General features: G+C 39.1%; 1 protein-coding gene across 10 annotated transcripts in view; it reads left to right on the top strand.

Annotated features, from left to right (window-relative positions):
* FGFR2 (fibroblast growth factor receptor 2) overlaps positions 1-18,447 on the top strand; it is a 105,903-nt gene that overhangs the window by 54,803 nt on the left and 32,653 nt on the right. For 5 of the 10 annotated variants that reach the window (XM_039480768.1, XM_039480770.1, XM_039480763.1 and 2 more), the window contains 3 exons: positions 10,977-11,167; positions 13,763-13,907; positions 16,585-16,787. In XM_039480768.1, the coding sequence (XP_039336702.1) occupies positions 10,977-11,167; positions 13,763-13,907; positions 16,585-16,787 (539 nt within the window). Of the gene's footprint in view, positions 1-10,976; positions 11,168-12,028; positions 12,168-13,762; positions 13,908-16,584; positions 16,788-18,447 lie in introns of all 10 variants that reach the window. The other 5 variants (XM_039480771.1, XM_039480764.1, XM_039480772.1 and 2 more) reach the window with 3 other exon arrangements.

The following is an 18,447-nucleotide window of genomic DNA, read 5'->3' as shown; positions in this document are numbered from 1 at the left end:
GATGTGGAATTCTGTGGGCACTGCAAAGACATTAAAGATATAAAAGAAGAGGTTTTCCCTGGCAGCCTTCATGCAAATAGCACTCTGCACAACAGGGAGTAGAGGGGACATGTGCCTTTTACTCCAGATGTGGCTGCATTTCAAAAGTGTTGAGGATTTTAAGTCATTAGATTAGACCATCCTTGGATTGCTACCATTCCCAAGGTGCTTCAGTAACAGTTGCTGCATTTTAAGCATGGAAGTACAGTTAAAGCTGGTTTAATTAAACTTTTAAAGCTCTATTTTAATAGCCCTATTAAAAAACATAGTTTGTGAAGAATTTTGGGATATTTTAGGAGGAGAAATGCTCTATAAATAAAAATTGATTTTTTCCCCCAGATTGCTCTTTGAAATATTTCCTCCATTCAGGTCTACTAAAGAACAACATTGATAGTGTTAGAAGTAGAGCTGAATGGAAAACTCATAATGACTAACTACTTTTATGTTTTTCTTTTTGGCAAGCAGATTGCAAAGTTCTCAAATGTATTAGTTATTGGAAATTATTTCTCACCTTCACAAATTATTTTGTCATAACTATAGCTGATGAACAGCTTAAAAGGTAATAATTGGATATATACCAATGTCCTAGAATTGGAAGGGACCTTGAAAAGTCATTGAGTCTACCCCCCTGCCTTCACTAACAGGACCAATTTTTGCCCCAGATCCCTAAGTGGCCCCCTCAAGGATTGAACTCACAACCCTGGTTGGATGAGACACATTAGGAACCAACACAACTTATATTTCAAATGTCAGTTTCAAGTATAAATTTGTTTTCAGTGACTATTTGAGCATTTGATCTTAACTTTTTTTTTGGCTGGGTATTTGTGCTAATACAGGTACTTGGGTTTGAATATATGCAGAATGCTTCCATGTCCGCATTCACTTTCAAATTCAAACAAACAACTTTTTTCCGCTCTTCACTCAGCTCTACTGAGATGGCATTTCCATCAAATACACTTGGCCAGGAGGATGGAGATGATGCTTCTGAACCTCAGGGGAGGAACATGTACATCTGTCAATTAATGAGCACCTCTAGCATGAGGAATGTAGTTTGTTTGGGTTATTTTTTAGTAAACTCGTAAACAATTGATAGATGTTCAGGTGACTGGAAATAGCTCTAGTGCTTTTTCATGCATCTGGTTACATGTGAAAGTTGTGCTGTCCTGCCCATTAGAATGCTTATGTTAAAAGTCAGACAAATCTAGAAGGGAGATTAATAGCTGAAGAAAATTACATGGGAGATTTGTCTTTGGTACATCTATGTAACAAAGACTTTGTATTTCTTTGGTACATACTATAGATGTACCAAAGACAAAGCATGTTTGGGCCCAGGCATGGCCAGCTTAAATGTTTTCTATTAAAGCTGCTTCAGCTTTGTTTGTTGAAGCAGTGGAGTTAAGTTAAAGGTGATGAAAAAAATATATGTTTGCAGTTGGCCCGTCTAAGAGCTGCTGGGCCTTCCCTGATAAGCCACTAGGAACTGGGGATATTTTGCACTTTTTGGGATCTGATCCAATATTTGGAACAGACTATAGATTCCATAGTGCAGTTCAGTAAGAAGAGGGAGAAATGTGGAAACGTAAAAGAACTCAAAGGGTTTCAGTGGTATTTTCCTGTCTACTTTGAAGGCAGTCACATTTCAGGGAAGGGAGAGTGTGGAGATAGAAAACATGGTGGAGCCACACTAATAATAATGAATACTTTGCATTTTATAGCATCTAACTAACTAATTAAATCTCACAATACCCGTGTGAGTTAGGAAAATACTATTATCATCATTTTACTGATGGGGAAACTGAGTCACAGAAAGGTGGTGATTTGCCAGAGTTCTACAGCAAACCTTTGGCAGAGTCAGATATAGAGCCCAGCCCTGTGCTTTCTCCACAAGACACTCCCTTCATCTCCACCATCATTGCCATTATTAAGTGGTTGCGTGCTGACTGGGTGCTCACTGCTACCCACAACACAGAACACAAGGAGCTCCCCCAAGGAGCTTAATGAAACATCTGGAAATGGTCTGGACAGTAACATTTTCCCCACTTTCCAGCCTTGTCCATGAGAAGTTACATGCTGCTTTTCACATTCTCTTGAAGTTTTTAGAAGAAGCAAATCAGAAGTAATTTCAGTGGAAAGCTTTTCATTGTTCTGCTTCCCATGTTTTTTTCAGACCAAAATGAGGCATTTCTCCTTTGCTCAGATGTGCATAAAGCTCTTGCTTATACGTGTAGCATATCAGGGATACCACATGTGAACTCCTAGGCGTAGTAAGGCAGACATGAGTCTTTATCCAGCTAAGACACTTTTTCACTCTGGCGAGGCTGATGAAATGCATACTGTGGCAGGCTAACAATAGGGTGTTGCACTAAGGATAGTCTAATATTAAGTACTACCTTGTGTTGACAACTTAGCATTTTAAAACAAGAACGTTCATGTTGCATGCTTCAGTTCTTGACTATGTCTTGACCTGTCTTTTTTTTTTTTAAACCCTCTGATACACTCATGATTTTAAAGAACAGATTTTATTTAATTTTGATATGACTTTTATAAGGCCCTGATCCAAAGCCTGTTGAAATCAGTGAGAATCTTTCCACTGACTTCACTCAGCCCTTTTAAAAGCGGCATTTTTCCTTGTAGTGTCATGTTCCACTTTATTTTGCTACAGCTGTCTTATCCCCACCCTGCAGGGAGCTAGTGGAGTTTTAGTCCTTAATCCTGAAAAAGTTTAGGCACGTGGTTAATTGTATGCACCTGAGCAGTCCTTTAGGAGTCAATGGGAGTACTCAGGTGCATACAGCTAAGCACATGCATAAGGGTTTGCACAACTGAGGCCTTAGTTTTAATTCCCCTTCATGCCCTTACGTGTCAGGGCTCCCACCTGGAATAAATCTTGAGAGTTGCAAGCACTGACCAGAGTCTTACGTTTAAAAAAAATAATGCTTCACCGACTGCTTGGTAGCTGTTGCTATTTACACTGAGCCACCACAATTAAATCTAAAAAGCCAGGGTGACATCAGTGGGTGTTTTGTCCACATAGGGAGTGCCAAAGAGGGATCAATATTTCAAGTCTGAGGTGAAAAGTAAAAGGAACAACAAAAGAGTTGAACACATGAGTCATTTTTGTAAAGGGTAGAAAGGTATTGTCATTTTCTCAACTGACCTAGATGTGATTATTTTTAAACCAGGAAGACAGTTTTCAGATGGCACAAAGAAACACGGTGATAAATGCTTTACTGCATACAGTATATCAACTGCTCCAAGTTTTTGGAATGATGTTCTATATTTTAAAACTATAATTGTTTAAAAATCACAGATAACCCCAGTGAAGCCGTTCAAGCTTTTCTTAAAGTTGTGAGTCTCATAATGTTACCTAAGAACTCTTATTCAGTAATCAACTTTAGGGGAACAGTATTGCCCCTAACTCTCCAGTGTGGTATTCCAGTCTTATGCCAGTGTTAGCCCCATTAGCTAGTGTCAAACCAGAGTACTTCAGTGGACGGTCAGGCCCTGAAATTAGAAATGTCAAAGCAGTGAAACAGCAGCAGAAAGAAACACCCCAGTCTTACAAAACTGGAGCCACTAAACTTTTGCTAGGTCGGAGGAACAAAGAAGATGCTGAAGAAAACGTAGGATAAAGACTTTAGTCTCTGTCAGCACCTACATGGGTAGACCTCTGTGCCTGCATGAAGACTCTGACTTCATTAGGGCTTCTCGAAGCACAGGGGTCCACCCACATGGAAACAGTTGTGGGATTGGGGTCTTAGGTATTACCTCTTCAAGGAGTGTTGAGCTGATCAGAAATATTGTATACAGAGAAAAGAGAAGAATATGATCAAAAGATAGAAGGCACATGTTTCTCTAAAAACTTAGCAAAACAATAATTACGTAATAAAAAAAATCTTCTAACAAGTCCATACTTCTTGTAACTCATAAGAAACTGTTGCTGAATAGTTAAGCTGTTTGAATAATTAGTAAAAATGTATTGAGGAACCATTATTTTATCAAAGATGCCAACACTGGTAACAAATTATATGACCAGCTCTGATGAACTAAATTGGTCCAAACTATAATCCATTCTGCAAAATCCATAGTCCATTTTGCTTATGAGTTACCTGTTAGTAAACAGCTCTATGGCAGAGATATTCTTTCCAGTGTTGGAAGGTAATATTTTCTCTAGTTTACCATGTGGTTATCTCCAGTTTAAATTACAGAGTGAATGATTATTTTATATATAAAAATAGAGCATCACAGTTCACCAGAGCTTCTGAATTGGGTATAAACAGAATGCAGTGCTTTGTGAAACAAGAGGAAACCAAACTGACACACTGCTGGTCGAAGCTACTCAATCTCTGGTTCAGTATATGTATATAATATATGACATTAATTAGTAGAAGTACTTGCCTACACCTGCTTAGTTGTCGCTAGTCTCCTGAAGCAGCAGCCATCCCTCAGCTTTACTTCTGCACATCACTGAGCAAGTGCAATGGAATGAATAGCGTTTTCCTTCTAGCATTTCAATGACACAGGCCCCCATAAAGCATTGCTTAGTTCTGGAGTAAGGAAATTTAGGCATGGATTGCCACCATATGAGCATACACTGAGGGAGGAAATCTCTGTGGACACTCTGGCCTGGTCTACACTTCGCGTTTATACCGAATTTAGCAGCATTAAACCGAAATAACCCTGCACCCATCCACACAACGAAGCCCTTTATTTCGATATAAAGGGCTCTTAATATCAATATCTGTACGCCTCCCCGACGAGGGGAGTAGCGCTCAAATCGGTATTGCCATTTCGGATTAGGGTTAGTGTGGCCTAGTTTGATCCCTCATATGTCACTCTACCTAGGAATGTACAGCCCGTGATCCTGCAGATCAACTTGAGAGCAGCTGGGGACACAGGGCCATCTGAACTCTCCACTCTGGCTGGAACTCCCATGGCCATAGCTTCCCTCAGAGCTCTACTTGAAAAAAGATTCCCCAGTGCAGAGAAGGCTCCCGCAACAATTAATGCAGCCTGAGGCTTCATTAATTTTTGGATAGATTTACCATTGGTAGCTGAGGTGTTTGGCGATGGACAATGGATGTCTCCCATGGCCTTTCTTTTTCATCCCTTTCCTTCACAGTGGTCCCTGGGGCCCTCTACAGCATCCAGAGTGAGGGGCATAGAGGTGTGGAAATTAGGATGAAGATATCACACTTCACATGCACCAACCAGCAAATCTGTCCCTGGTGGATTTCCAACCTTTCTCCTGGCCTTTAGAAACTCTTCTGAAAATTCATCAGACCGAGTGAATTGTAGTCATGTATCTTAGGGACTCTTTAAATGAAGCTTTCTAATGTCAGTTTTGAGTGCAGAAGATAGGCAACTAGCTTCTGAAAATGAACTGTTAATCAGAATTAATATTATAAACTATAGCAATAGAGAATTAAAATGATCAGAGGAAACAAGTGTCCACATCACAAAAACTCTGTCAAAGTTGTAAATAGCATGTTTGTTACAAGGTTGGAAAATGAAAGACGACTAATGAATTCAAGACCAAACATGAGTTTAGGGAGATCCTTGAAAAGGCAATGAACTAATGCTCTTCTGCAACTTGTAATTAGCAAGGCACATTTAGCAGGTGACTGATCTTACTGAAAATAAAGGTGCTTACATAATAGTGCTGATAATGGCGGGAGCTTTGAGTGTCACTCACTCTTGCAGAGTCATCTCAATAGCTGCTGCTGAGAAGCTGCAGAGGCACTCACTCGATTGCATGTCCAGGAAAGGAAGAGGCTCCAGCACAGTTAGGGTGACCAGACAGCAAATGTGAAAAATTGGGATGGGGGGTAATAGGAGCCTATACAAGAAAAAGACCCAAAAATTGGGACTGTCCCTATAAAATCAAGATATCTGGTCACCCTAAGCACAGTCATCTGAAGGGGCAGCTATCTGCGGGACAGATCCTGTATCTGTTGCTCTGTAGAGGGAAGAGGTCCCGTGTCCTTCCACCCACCTCCAACCCCACACCCAGAGCCTCAGGTTCTCCTGGGTCTGGGAGGTCTCATTTCCTAACCAACTGCCTTCCAAAGTGATGCTCTGCAGGAAACTCCATGAGGTAAATCTCATGGACTTTTCTGAACTTCCTGGCTCTCTTCTGCAGATTTCTCTGCTGGAGGAAGGCAATCTGGTCTGATGCTTTAATGTGAATAGGTTCAGTAATGCATCTGTTAAAATATGACTCTTTCTTATAAATTGGTGGGTATTTTTGTTTGTTTGCAAATTGTTTACAACCTCCGTCATTTCAGATGTCAATTCTATTATTCACTTCTATTTAGACAATCCAAAAAACTGGGCAGGGGAAAACAAACCCTGAACATATTTATATATTGGTATGTAATTTAGATATCTTAACTCTGAAATAAGGCATTACCTACACTGATGATCATTGTGGCTCTGCCTCTTGTAAAGGAAGCGATTGAACTCTAGTGAATGATTGACTCTTTAGATGTTGACCAGAAACCTACTTCTTTGGAAGGGGGAATAGGCTGTTCTTTCTTTCTTTTTTTTTTTTTTTAAACTCCGAGTTACTTATTGCCACATTCTCTTTAGTTACTGAGAATGAGCCATGTTTTCTGTTTGTAAAATATTCCAGTGTTTGACTTCAAGAGGAATTAGAAGGAAAGTAAAATTTAACATGCTCTTGCTCAAATTTATATTTTTCTAGCATTGGACTTCGCTAGTTCCAGATCATTTTAGAGAAAAATATATTTTATTATTTCAAAGCGATGTAATGTGAGTTAGTAAAAAACACTTTAAGAAAGCAGAATTGATCTTTGAAATACCCCGTAGACCTGAATTTTGTTCAGTAATTAAATATCTGAGGGTTTGAGTTAATGTGTTGGAATAAAACAAGTGCCTAGTAATTTTTATGGTGCTAGAATTGCAGTGTTTAATATGCCTGAAAACATTAGGACATCTTTCTACTCTCTAGGGCTTTCCCCCATGTTATAGCAGATAATGTTGATCTATTTTTTTGCAAACATGTTATGTTAGCACTGGGAATGGAATGCTATAAAATTTAAATGGTCAATTAGCAAAGATTTATTTCCCAAAGGCCTGATTCACCTCTCTATCACATTGGTGTAAAAGGAGGAAGTATACTGAAATCAATGGAATTACAGCAGTGTAAAGCTGATATAATTGAGAGGACAGTTGGGACCAAGTTGTTATCAAAATATTTACTATTTTGAGTGAGAGCAACAAAGAATCCTGTGGCACCTTATAGACTAACAGGTTAGTCTATAAGGTGCCACAGGATTCTTTGTTGCTTTTACAGATCCAGACTAACACGGCTACCCCTCTGATATTTTGAGTGAAATGATCAAAACCGTATATATTCTCCATAATTTAGTTTATCTACAATGCTTAGTTACAATTGTTAATGATAAAAATAAATCTACATTTTTAAGTATCCATCAGACAAGCTCTTTATTTCATAATTAGTTCCTGTTAACTTTGAGGGATATTTTTGAGAGAGAACTGTCAACTCTTTTGTCTATCTGTATTGAGCAGATTTCATAGCCTCGTGATATTTGAGCAGCCAAGTGTCAACATGGGGATAGCTGCGTACTAATGTAAGGCTTATGTTTTAAATGCACATATTGACCTGGAATTCATAAACAAGATCTGAGATAGCATATAAAGATGCACAGTCTCTTTGATTAGTTTTTGCACATTGCACAGAAACAGCATATGAAATTTTAGCGCTCTGATGGAGACTTTCCCAAAAATATCTTACACAGAAATATAGTCAGCAACATGGTCACAATTTTACTAATTTTTCCATAGCTTTCTTTTTCCCTACATTAATAAATACTGTTTCACATGAAGTAATTATCTAATGCCCTGATCTTGCACCTTATTTAATGAACACAGACTCTAGGATTTACACAGAGCCCCCGTGACTTCGTATCATGTAGCTTGACTTCAGCGAGGCTCCATGCATAGTGTGAAACAAGTGGCAGGATCAGGGATTAAGCATAAACTGCAAAAGGTCTGAATCATAGAGATCAGTTCTAAATCTGTGTAGTCTGCCTGTCCAGTGGAAGTAGATGAATAGGAGTTGAACAAACACTCATCAGCAGTTTATATCCCAGTGTGCAAACTTTAATTTGCTTCTAATTCATTTAACTGAAATGCATTTAAGGACATAGCAAGAGGAAATTTCACAAATCCTTACCCCCATTTGACCTGACTCTTTTAGTAATTTAGGAGCAGGAATATAAACATTGCTTTTACTTCTTTACTTGGCCTTTTTTTTGGAGGGGTGGGGGGTTGACAGTCATCAATAAAAAATTAAATTGTTGATGGCTATTGAGATAAACCAAACGTGTTTTGTGTGTTGATGCTGGCGTAGTAGGAACTTTTCCAAGATGTTTCAGGCCTCATTCTCTGGTTTGTTTAAGGGCAGAGAGTAAGGTCACAAAGGAAATCAAACCCTGATGTGGAGAAATGAAACATGAGGCCTACTGACTTTTAAAAAACATTTTAAATAACATTCTCTAAGGTTTCATTTTATACTGAAGGCAGCTGTAATAAGTTTTGGAAGATGGTGTAAGGTTTCTATTAAAGGGAGACCATGCTTGCTGTTTCTGTACCCAGAAGAAGGAGCAGGGGAACATGGAATTAGACTCTATTTAGCATAAGGTGAGAAACTTTATAAGTTCTCTCCTGGACTATAAAATAGTAATTTATACATTCTACTGTAATTTACAAATTAAATATTAAGATGTTCCTAGGCCTTAGAAAATAACACAGATAGCCATGGAATAATTTAATAACTGCAACACAAATGCACTTTTTCCAAAAGTAAAACAAGACTGCTGCTTTGTAGTACACTGCCAGTGTTGCGTCAGTGAATAAATTCCCAGTAGATGCTTGCAGCATGCCAAATATATTGGACTGTATGAAAGATCCCATTGTTCAATGGGCATCATTATTTGCTATTACACTCACAATGTTTGCTTGTGAAACAATTTATTGGAAACTAGTATGTTTAAGAAAGAACACTTGATTTGAAATTCAGTTGATTTGACTTATAACATTTAAGCTCTTATAATGCATTGTCTCTATAAATATTTAGGTCCATTACTCTTTTCTTATCTTTTAAATAAAATGTTTGGAAGGGGCTCTGGATGGCTCAGGAGATTTGGCAATGTGACTTTCACTTCTAATTCATGAGTTCAAATTTGATCTAGATCAGTATTAGCTGTAAATATTTACCATCCAACAGCTATTTAATGACTTAAATGAAGTGAGTTACTGGTCTTAGTCTCATTTCTAATAGGTATCCAGGTTACAAGAAATGTCCCTCACAATTAGTACCACTTGGAACCCCTGTTCATCTCAGAAGAAAGGGCAAGGGGTGGATGGGTATGGAGCGTATACTGCATTCACTTCTAGACTGCTCAGAGTTGAGGAAGTTGAATGATGTACTGTGAGGAAGTTTTCACTGCTCCTGTCAATTATGATGTGTGGATAATTAGGAGATTTCAATGTGCAGGGCTGTCATTAAGAAAACTTTAATTGACACTAGGGTGACCAGACAGCAAATGTGAAAAATCAGGAGAGGGGATGGAGGGTAATAGAAGCCTATATAAGAAAAAGACCCAAAAATCGGGACTGTCCCTATAAGATCGGGACATCTGGTCACTCTAATAGACACCATATTCAGGTGGAATGGTTTTAAGCTTTGCCAGAGTTCCTTGTCCACCCAGTGTAGCCAATGGAAGCTTTGGGAGGCTGTTTCTGTCACAGAAGTCAATGAGAAGTTTGTCATTGACTCCAGTAAGTACAAGATCAGGCTCTGTGCACACAAAGAATGTAGAAGCAGGCTCCAAGAGTGAAATCCTGCCTTTGTGGCACTCAATGGCAAAACATCCATTGACATCAATGGAACGAGGATTTCATCCCAAATCTTTACATACTTTAACAACTTTCTGCTAGTGACAGTAGTATATTGACTCCTCTTGTAGGTTCACAGACTGTAGAAGTAATAGTTAACTGACAGTAAACCCATCGTGGTATTGAAGATAATTCCATATTTCCCATAGCCAAGGGCGGCTCTAGCTTTTTTGCTGCCCCAAGCACGGCGCCTGCGGGAGGTCCCTGGTCCCATGGATTCAGCGTACCCCCCGCCGAATTGCTGTCGAATCCGCAGGACCGGCGGACCTCCCACAGGCAGGTCGCAGAAGGCAGCTTGACTGCCTCCCTCGCAGGGACCGGCGGTCTGCGCCCCGCGGCTTGCCACTCCAGGCATGTGCTTAGAGCGCTGGTGCCTGGAGCCGCCACTGCCCATAGCTATACTTAGAATAGGAAGCAACTTTGGTATTTCTGATACTGTAGTTGATAAAAATTGACTTTTGTTCACTGTGTTTCAAAAGCCTACTTAATTTTTGTTCATCTTATACCAAGAGTTTGATGCCTATGCAGCTCTTTTAGCGATCACTATAATAACTTCATTCATTTTAGAGCAACGATTATTTAATTTTAAAAAGTGATAAAACTTTGGTTTTTTTTCCTGGTTTTATATTAAGTAGAATAAATAAAAATTCAAAAGCATTTGTTTTGCTGAACTGTAAAGTAAAATTGATTTTCCTTATTCTATGGTGGCCCAACCTTGAAAAAATGTAAATTTTGTTATGTGGCCTCTTTCCCTTCCCCTCCCACCCTTCTAAATGAGTATTCTTTGTACTACAAGTGTAGTACTCAAGTGATCTCCTTTGAAGTGTAATTGTTGTTATACATTTTGGCTGCAATGTTATTTCAGAGGAGTCAGCCAACAGGCTTACAGGGCTTTTTGGCTTGAGTTCATAACAGTGTTCTTGGCAGCACCGCTTATTTATTTATGCATCTTTATTTTTTCTCTCTCTCGCTCCCACTCCCCATCCCAACAGAACGATCACCACACAGGCCTATTCTCCAAGCTGGCCTTCCAGCAAATGCCTCTGCAGTGGTCGGGGGTGATGTGGAGTTTGTCTGTAAAGTGTACAGTGATGCTCAGCCTCATATTCAGTGGATAAAACATGTAGAGAAGAATGGCAGTAAATATGGGCCAGATGGATTACCGTATCTTCAAGTTTTAAAGGTGAGGCTTTTCGGCACATGAAGTAGCTATTTGGCGCATGGAATATATGTTGTGTGAACCCAAGAGTTTTGAGATCAGGTCTTCTGTTTTCAAGCTGATAAGCTTAAAAAAAGAACATATCTTACAAATGCAATATTATGCTGAAATTTGCAGTTTAAATGCTAATTGCGCTAGCTTATGGGAAGTCTATTGTTCTTCCATGGTTTCTTAAATCCATCTCTAAAATAATTTATGCATGTTTTATTCAAAGAAGTGAAAAGCCACTAAAAGAACTTCAATGCTATTTATTTGTAGAGCATCCAAAGCAAACCAAAGAGAATCTACTCTGTCTCTCACATTTCTTGAGCCTCTTCATTTCAAAGGCCCCTTAGTAATGGTGAGATCTGCTGCCAATGACTGTTGGCAGTGCTGGGTTCTCTGGATGTGGAGCCTGCAGAGATGTCCATTTTTCACCAACTTGATGGGGCATATCAATGGCACAAGGTTATTCTTCTTGGCAGGCATTCTAAGGAAGTTCGTTTAAAGAAATTCTCTGTTGTGAAGTTTTCCAAACTGGTTGGCGATGCCAAGAATCCAACCAGTTGGCGTGCAGACTGGTCAGCTATATACCATGTTATTCCATTGAACTAGTATACCAGCTCTGGTGCTCTTCCTTTCCCCCTCCCCCGCTTCTATTAACAACTCCTCTTAGTTACTTCTAATTAAAAAACCCAAAGAACAAAAAAAAAATGTTTTGACACTGGTGTTTACACTAAATGGAAGGTATGTTCTCATGGAGTGTTGGTGGTGGGACCATAAACAGAGTAATGTCCATATTGGGCAGCAGTTACATTGTTCTCCTATGTTATTGGTCTATTCTAGCATTCGGGGATAAATAGTTCCAATGCTGAAGTGCTGACGCTGTACAATGTGACAGAGGCGGACGCTGGAGAATATATTTGTAAGGTCTCCAATTATATAGGGGAGGCCAACCAGTCTGCCTGGCTCACTGTTACAAAAGGTAACAATGTTTTTTAAAGAAAGCTGGATGTGTAGAAGCTGAAAAAAATGGTGCTTTGGGAGACTGCAGGCAGCTTGTAGGATAACTCTTTGGCCTTGGTATATTTATAATCCTCCTTTGGTGATGCAACTGGTATTACACCAGCAGCCATGGAAAAATTCTCACAATAGTCTCTGTCTGTGCTCTGTGTTTTCTGAAGTTGATCTGTCTTAAACAATTTTATTCTCTCTTGTATTTGATGTCTGTCTCTGCATTCAGGTTTGTTGTTAATGCTGTATATTTCATCAGAAAAAATACAGGGTGGTATTACATAATATTAAGGTCTAATTTTTGCTGCAGCAAATATATAATATTTACATATGTATATATCAAGACATAAGTTAGCACAATATTTAGTCATTTCGGACCTTCTACATTACATGCATATAAATTGCATGTGATTGATTTCCCCCCCCCATTACTTTGTTACAAAATAACTATAATTTAAAACACAAAGGCTTGCAGCATCATATTGACAATTTATACCTGAAATGACTGGAAAAAATGATGGATAAAATTTTGCTCAGTTTCTCCTTCATTTACTTCAATTTAGTTTCTATTTTTGTTTTAAAATTGTGTTCTCTATATGTCTGGCCTAGTTCCTCCTAGAAGTCAGTGCAGCGCTTTACCCCTGTTGAACAGTTTGCAGGATCAAGGGCTAAAAGTCTCTTCCTGAATTAATTCTAGCTGTAAACGTTTGGATAATCAATTATACAAAAAATGACATGTGACGTGATCAGTGTTGTCAACATGAAACTTTCAAACAACATTGTTCAGGCATCAAAGATCATGAGATTTGTTTACATGTGCTGAGATTTTTATATATATACTTGGGTTCTATTTTGTTTGCCTCCTGATTTTTTTTTAACCTTTAGGGCTTTCTAGCTTTTCTCCACAATCATGGGCTGGTAACATGAGGGGAAAAGAAGCAGCAGCAGCTGAGATTCTCACATAAATGATTCTAGGAGATGGGGTTTTAAGAAAAGCACATCATGAGGCTAGATAATTGAAAATGGTGAGACTTGGCAGCACAGCATAATGTGCCATATTTAAATACAATACAATGGAAAAGGAATTCTTAGGGCCATATTCCGCTCAAGATAGCGAACAAGTTGTTTGTGTAGCTGAGGTCAGAATTTGCCTCTTAGGTTTCATCTGTTCAATGTATATTTTTGTTTGGCATTGTTCTCTCTGGTAGCTGAGTGGTACCAGATACTGTCCTACTTTGTTTTTTCTGTGTTTTTCTTTCAATCTACTTTTATTCTAAAAAAAGAGGAAAGAAAACTAAGTGTTGTGGGTTAATTTTTCCATGTCATTTGATTGCATGCATGTTTAGGTGGTGAGTTTAGGTCTGGTGAAGGGTGTTGATTACTCTCTGAGGTGAGCTGGGACCTGTCGGTAAACGCCTTTTGGATGAGGGATTTGTGGATGGGGAAGGAACTTTGGATCTGCACACCACTGACTTCACAAAGTGCAAAGCCCTGTGGTTCCATAGCCCTGTCCACAAGAATTCCCACAATGTCTAGCTTTTCTCTTGCTTCCCTTTTTTTTTCTAGGCCGCCGGTGTTAACACCACGGACAAAGAGATTGAGGTTCTCTATATACGGAATGTAACTTTTGAGGATGCTGGGGAGTATACATGCTTGGCGGGTAATTCTATTGGGATATCCTTTCACACTGCATGGTTGACAGTTCTGCCAGGTATACCCTTCTCTCTTTCAGTGGTTTTTCCTCTTTTATTTTCTTTGTTGATTGCTGCAGAATTAGCACAGCTTCTGTCTCAGAACTGGGGCTTTTATTATCCTCAAAGTTCTTAATTATTGTTATTTTAAAAGAAAGTTTCCTTGATAAGTCTATGAATGTCTTACAGACCTGCACTTAGTCTGCAGCTATAAAAAAAATGTAAAGGACAAATTGAACCAGTATCAGGCTTAATTTAAACATCTTTGCATTCATCAAACATTAATCAGAAATTTGAAGAAAATACATCTTCTTAGTGCTTAATGAGATACTGAGAATCAACACATTGATCACCACAAACTTTTCCCATGAGATGAAATTCAAAATTACGTTGGTAATTTTGAAACAAATTTGGCCATTATAAAGTATGTTTCAGCAAAATCTCTAAGCCATTTAATATGATTGGGTTCACTTTTACGTATAACCTAAGTCTCTTGTGAGAATCATTGGGTCTAATTTTAAAGCCAGCAGAATGTATACAGAAGCAGTGTATTATATACCTTGGGAATTGGTTCTATGCATCTTTCAACATTGCATGTTTTAAGAGAATGAATAGTTAATTTGCTTTTTACTGCAAAGCATGTCCTGGAATGCAGGGATTGATGTTTTTTCTTAGGAGAAACAAACATCAATGCGCTTTATTGCTCGACAATTGTTAGCTGTCCGAAAATGTAACCTTTTAGTTTATTTCTATGCTAGTCAAACTTTCTTATGTATAACTGTTAGCTATAATGTAACTGCCTTGATGTTACCTTTGAGATAACTTGAACTATCTGAGGTTTGCTGGGCCATTATGTACTTGAGCATTAATTAATTCTTAATCCTAAGAAAAAGGTGCAGTTATCTGCATGTGTGTCTTGCATAATTGTGTAGTTATGGTTTGTGCTACACAAGTGAAACGTTCTTAATATCTACTGGCCATTTTGTCTTTATTATTAAAATGCACTGGACAAAACAGTTCCATTATATCTCACTCGCCTCTTGCCTAGTGAACTGACTCCTGCATGGTTCATTCATCACTAAGCAGTCAGACAGTGCTTATGCTGAGCTTGCTTCTGCTAGCAGTGTTTGCATTTTGCAAGTGACTGATTAGCATCTTTTAACCAATTTGCTTGAATGAAATATGACGTTAACTGAAGACGAGGTACAAGAAAATGAAAACTTGGATGTGCACTGCTTGCAGAGTGACCACTGATTGCTATGCAATGCCGCCTTTTTGGAGGCATATTCCAGATAAAGGCTTAGGTAAAGATGAACTTAGAGTATTTGCATATATAACAGTCTTGAGGATAACTTCAAAATGGTTTCAGTAAGAATTGCTTACAAAAAGACACACACACACACACACACACACACACACACACACACACACACACACACACACACACACACACACACACACACACCCACACCCACACCAAAATAAGGACTAATCTTATTGACCTGTAACCATTGATGAGGTTAAAAGAAAAAGTGCTGTGTTAGTATGAAAACTATTATGTAGCTCTGACTGAAGGAGAATCATTAAAATGTATAGAAAGCAATTCAGTCACCATGTTTGTTTGTTTATTCTTTTTAGTCTGAGGCTGGGCTCTTCAAAAGAGCCTAAGGGAATCAGGCACCCAACTGAAATAGAAATTAAGCAGTTGGGCAGCTAATTTCCTTCAATTCATTTAAGCATCCCAGCTTGAGTTAAGAAGCACACTTATTGTAAGGGGCTGATGGACTCTGCATTCCTTGTGCACTTTTTTCCAGGTGGAAATCTTGGATACACAAGCAACGCAGGCTCATGCCCAAAGTACGTTCTATTTAGGAGTTTATAACCAGGTATTTTGCCGTCCCAAGCACGGCAGGCAGGCTGCCTTCGGCAGCTTGCACGGGGGAGGTCCCCGGTCCCGCGGATTCGGCAGCATGCCTGCGGGAGGTCCACCGAAGCCGCGGGACCAGCGGACCCTCTGCAGGCATGCCGCCGAAGGCAACCTGCCTGCTGCCCTCACGGCGGCCAGCAGAGCGCCCCCCTGTGGCTTGGTGCCCCATGCACGCACTTGGCGTGCTGGTGCCTGGAGCCGCCCCTGTTTATAAGCCTTTCTTTTAGCCTAGCTAAATGAATACGTTTGTCTGCAAATGTGCATTCAGCTGGTTAGCAAAGTTTTAAATACAGTGCTCCTGTGAATTATTTTGACTTAAATCTGTCATTTGTTGCTATCAGAAAATTGGCTTAACTATTTATTCATCTGGAGTGAATTATGTGCCTCCTCGAGAGCTTGGCTTAAAAGTCAGAACAGGAAAACAAACCTAGGTGTAGTTTTAATTTTTAGCACTAAATTCACAATGAAGCAAAATGAGTAATCCCAGCAACTATATATATGTGTAGACACACACAGACCGACAGACAGACAGACACACACACACACTTCAAAATTGTCTTGAACCAGCAATCTGGAGAGGGAGACCAGTGTACTGGTTATGAGATGTTCTAAACAGATTCTTTGGAGATTGACAGTATTCTGTATTTCATGAAGTCACTGCATGAAGTCCCCATGTAATTTTATGTTGTTCCAATTACTGTACTGATACATGTTTGTGCCGTGTGCTAACTCTGTGGCATGATTGTTCCTCCTCCAAACTTGCAACCTAGCTCCTGATGAAAAAAAAGAGTATCCGTCATCCCCAGACTACCTGGAGATAGCCATTTACTGCATAGGGGTCTTCTTAATTGCCTGCATGGTGCTGACAGTCATCCTGTGTCGCATGAAGAACACTACCAAGAAGCCGGACTTCAGCAGCCAGCCTGCCGTGCACAAGCTGACTAAGCGCATTCCACTGCGCAGACAGGTAACAGAAAGTAGATAAAGAGTTTAAAAAACTTTTACCCCCTCCCCAAAAGAAAAGAGAGCGAGATAGCCATGAAATTGATTTGTAAGATCAGAGTTTTGATGTAGATTCAAATCAGTTGTACGCAAAATTGCCATAAAAGAGTTGGTTTCAGTGCCTAAAACCCTAGGAAGCCAGAATATGGAGAGCCTCATCCTAAATGTAGAGTATATGCCTCAAGGGAAGAAGAAAGCAGGGTGGGTGGCAGGGGAAGGGACATTAAAAATGAAGCATGTTCTATATTAGCAATCCACAGGGGAAAATGCACTTGATGCAATTATGGCCTGATCCAATGCTCATTGAAGTCAGTGGAAAATTTCCAGCTGGCTTCAAAAATGGGCGTCACAACAGATCCTTATTTAATTTTATTTATAATTTTTGTTTCTAAGGTACCTAGTAAGTGCATACCAGACAGAAAGAGGACATTTTTAGGAAGCATTTCCAGAGACTGAGCGGGAAGGAATTTCAGTACATCATAATGCTAACCAAAGACCCAGAAACAGCTTCAGAAATACACAAGAGCATAATCAAATAGTAGGGGAGAGATTAAACAAATTCTCAAAGGCAATTTGATTAAGCTGCGGATGCATTTGGAACCTGGCCGTAGGGAAAAACTAATACCAAATTTGAAACATACATCACAAAAAAAAGGTCACGTGAAACATTCATTGAATCTATTAAAGCAACTTTGACTCATCATTGGCAATAAAAGTCTCTGGAGAGGGCACTACCAGGAACTACAAACCAGTCGAGCAAGTAATAGGCTTTAGCTTTGTCATAAGCCCATCACTTGCCAAACTAGCAAGATTCCCACACACTATCGTCTTTTAAAAGACTTGTTTCTTTTGAGGTTGTAGTTTAATATGTTTTAATTTTCTTGCTATAAGTCTTCAGAAGAAATGGGCCTAAGCTACAAAAATTCTCTCCCAGATTTCCAATGCCTCAGGGTTCAGAGGTGTCTGGATTTGGGGGTTTGCTTCATTATAAAAAACATAGGGGCCATCAGCAAAATTTAGATTCAGATTCTGCTTTCTAATGTTCAAAGGTGTTTGGATCTGGCCCAGCTATAAGATTAATAGTTTGTACAAAATTCCCATTGTTTTTGCAGCCTGTTCAGAATATTATATCATTTGTAATAATGAGTCTCCCTCAGAAAGTTTGGTTTTTCAGTGTGGATAAGCATATAGAAGTTTAGATTCTTATTGTGGGAATGAGTCTTAATTTAGTAAGCTACGCTTTTCTGTTTTGTTTTGTTTTCGCTGGATTTCTAGTTCTTCTGGGTTACAAACACTGTGAGAGGAACCTTTATTGCAATATTTTAGTCCTCCGATCCTGAATACAGGAAGTGCAGAGGTTCATAGAATTTGAATAGGGAGGGAAAATGCCCAAACTTTTTTAAACCTTAAATATTTTTGGTTTCCTCTTTGGTCAAAGATGTGTGTCAGTTCTGATTTTGTTTGAATCTCTTTGCTCATCCCTAATCATTGTAATTCTGTTTCTAAACTTGCTTGCATTTGCATTTGATTGCAAATGAGGAGAGAGAAAGTTTGGTGTGACCCCCTAAAGCACTGCCAATTAAGACTGTGGAACGTGATTGATTGATCAGAAAGAGTCACGACATGTCTCT

The sequence above is a fragment of the Mauremys reevesii genome, linkage group 7 (assembly GCF_016161935.1).
Source record: "Mauremys reevesii isolate NIE-2019 linkage group 7, ASM1616193v1, whole genome shotgun sequence".
In the NCBI taxonomy this organism is placed as follows: Eukaryota; Metazoa; Chordata; order Testudines; family Geoemydidae; genus Mauremys; species Mauremys reevesii.
The sequence above is the reverse complement of the archived record's forward strand: the minus strand, read 5'-3'. Positions and strand labels throughout refer to the sequence as shown.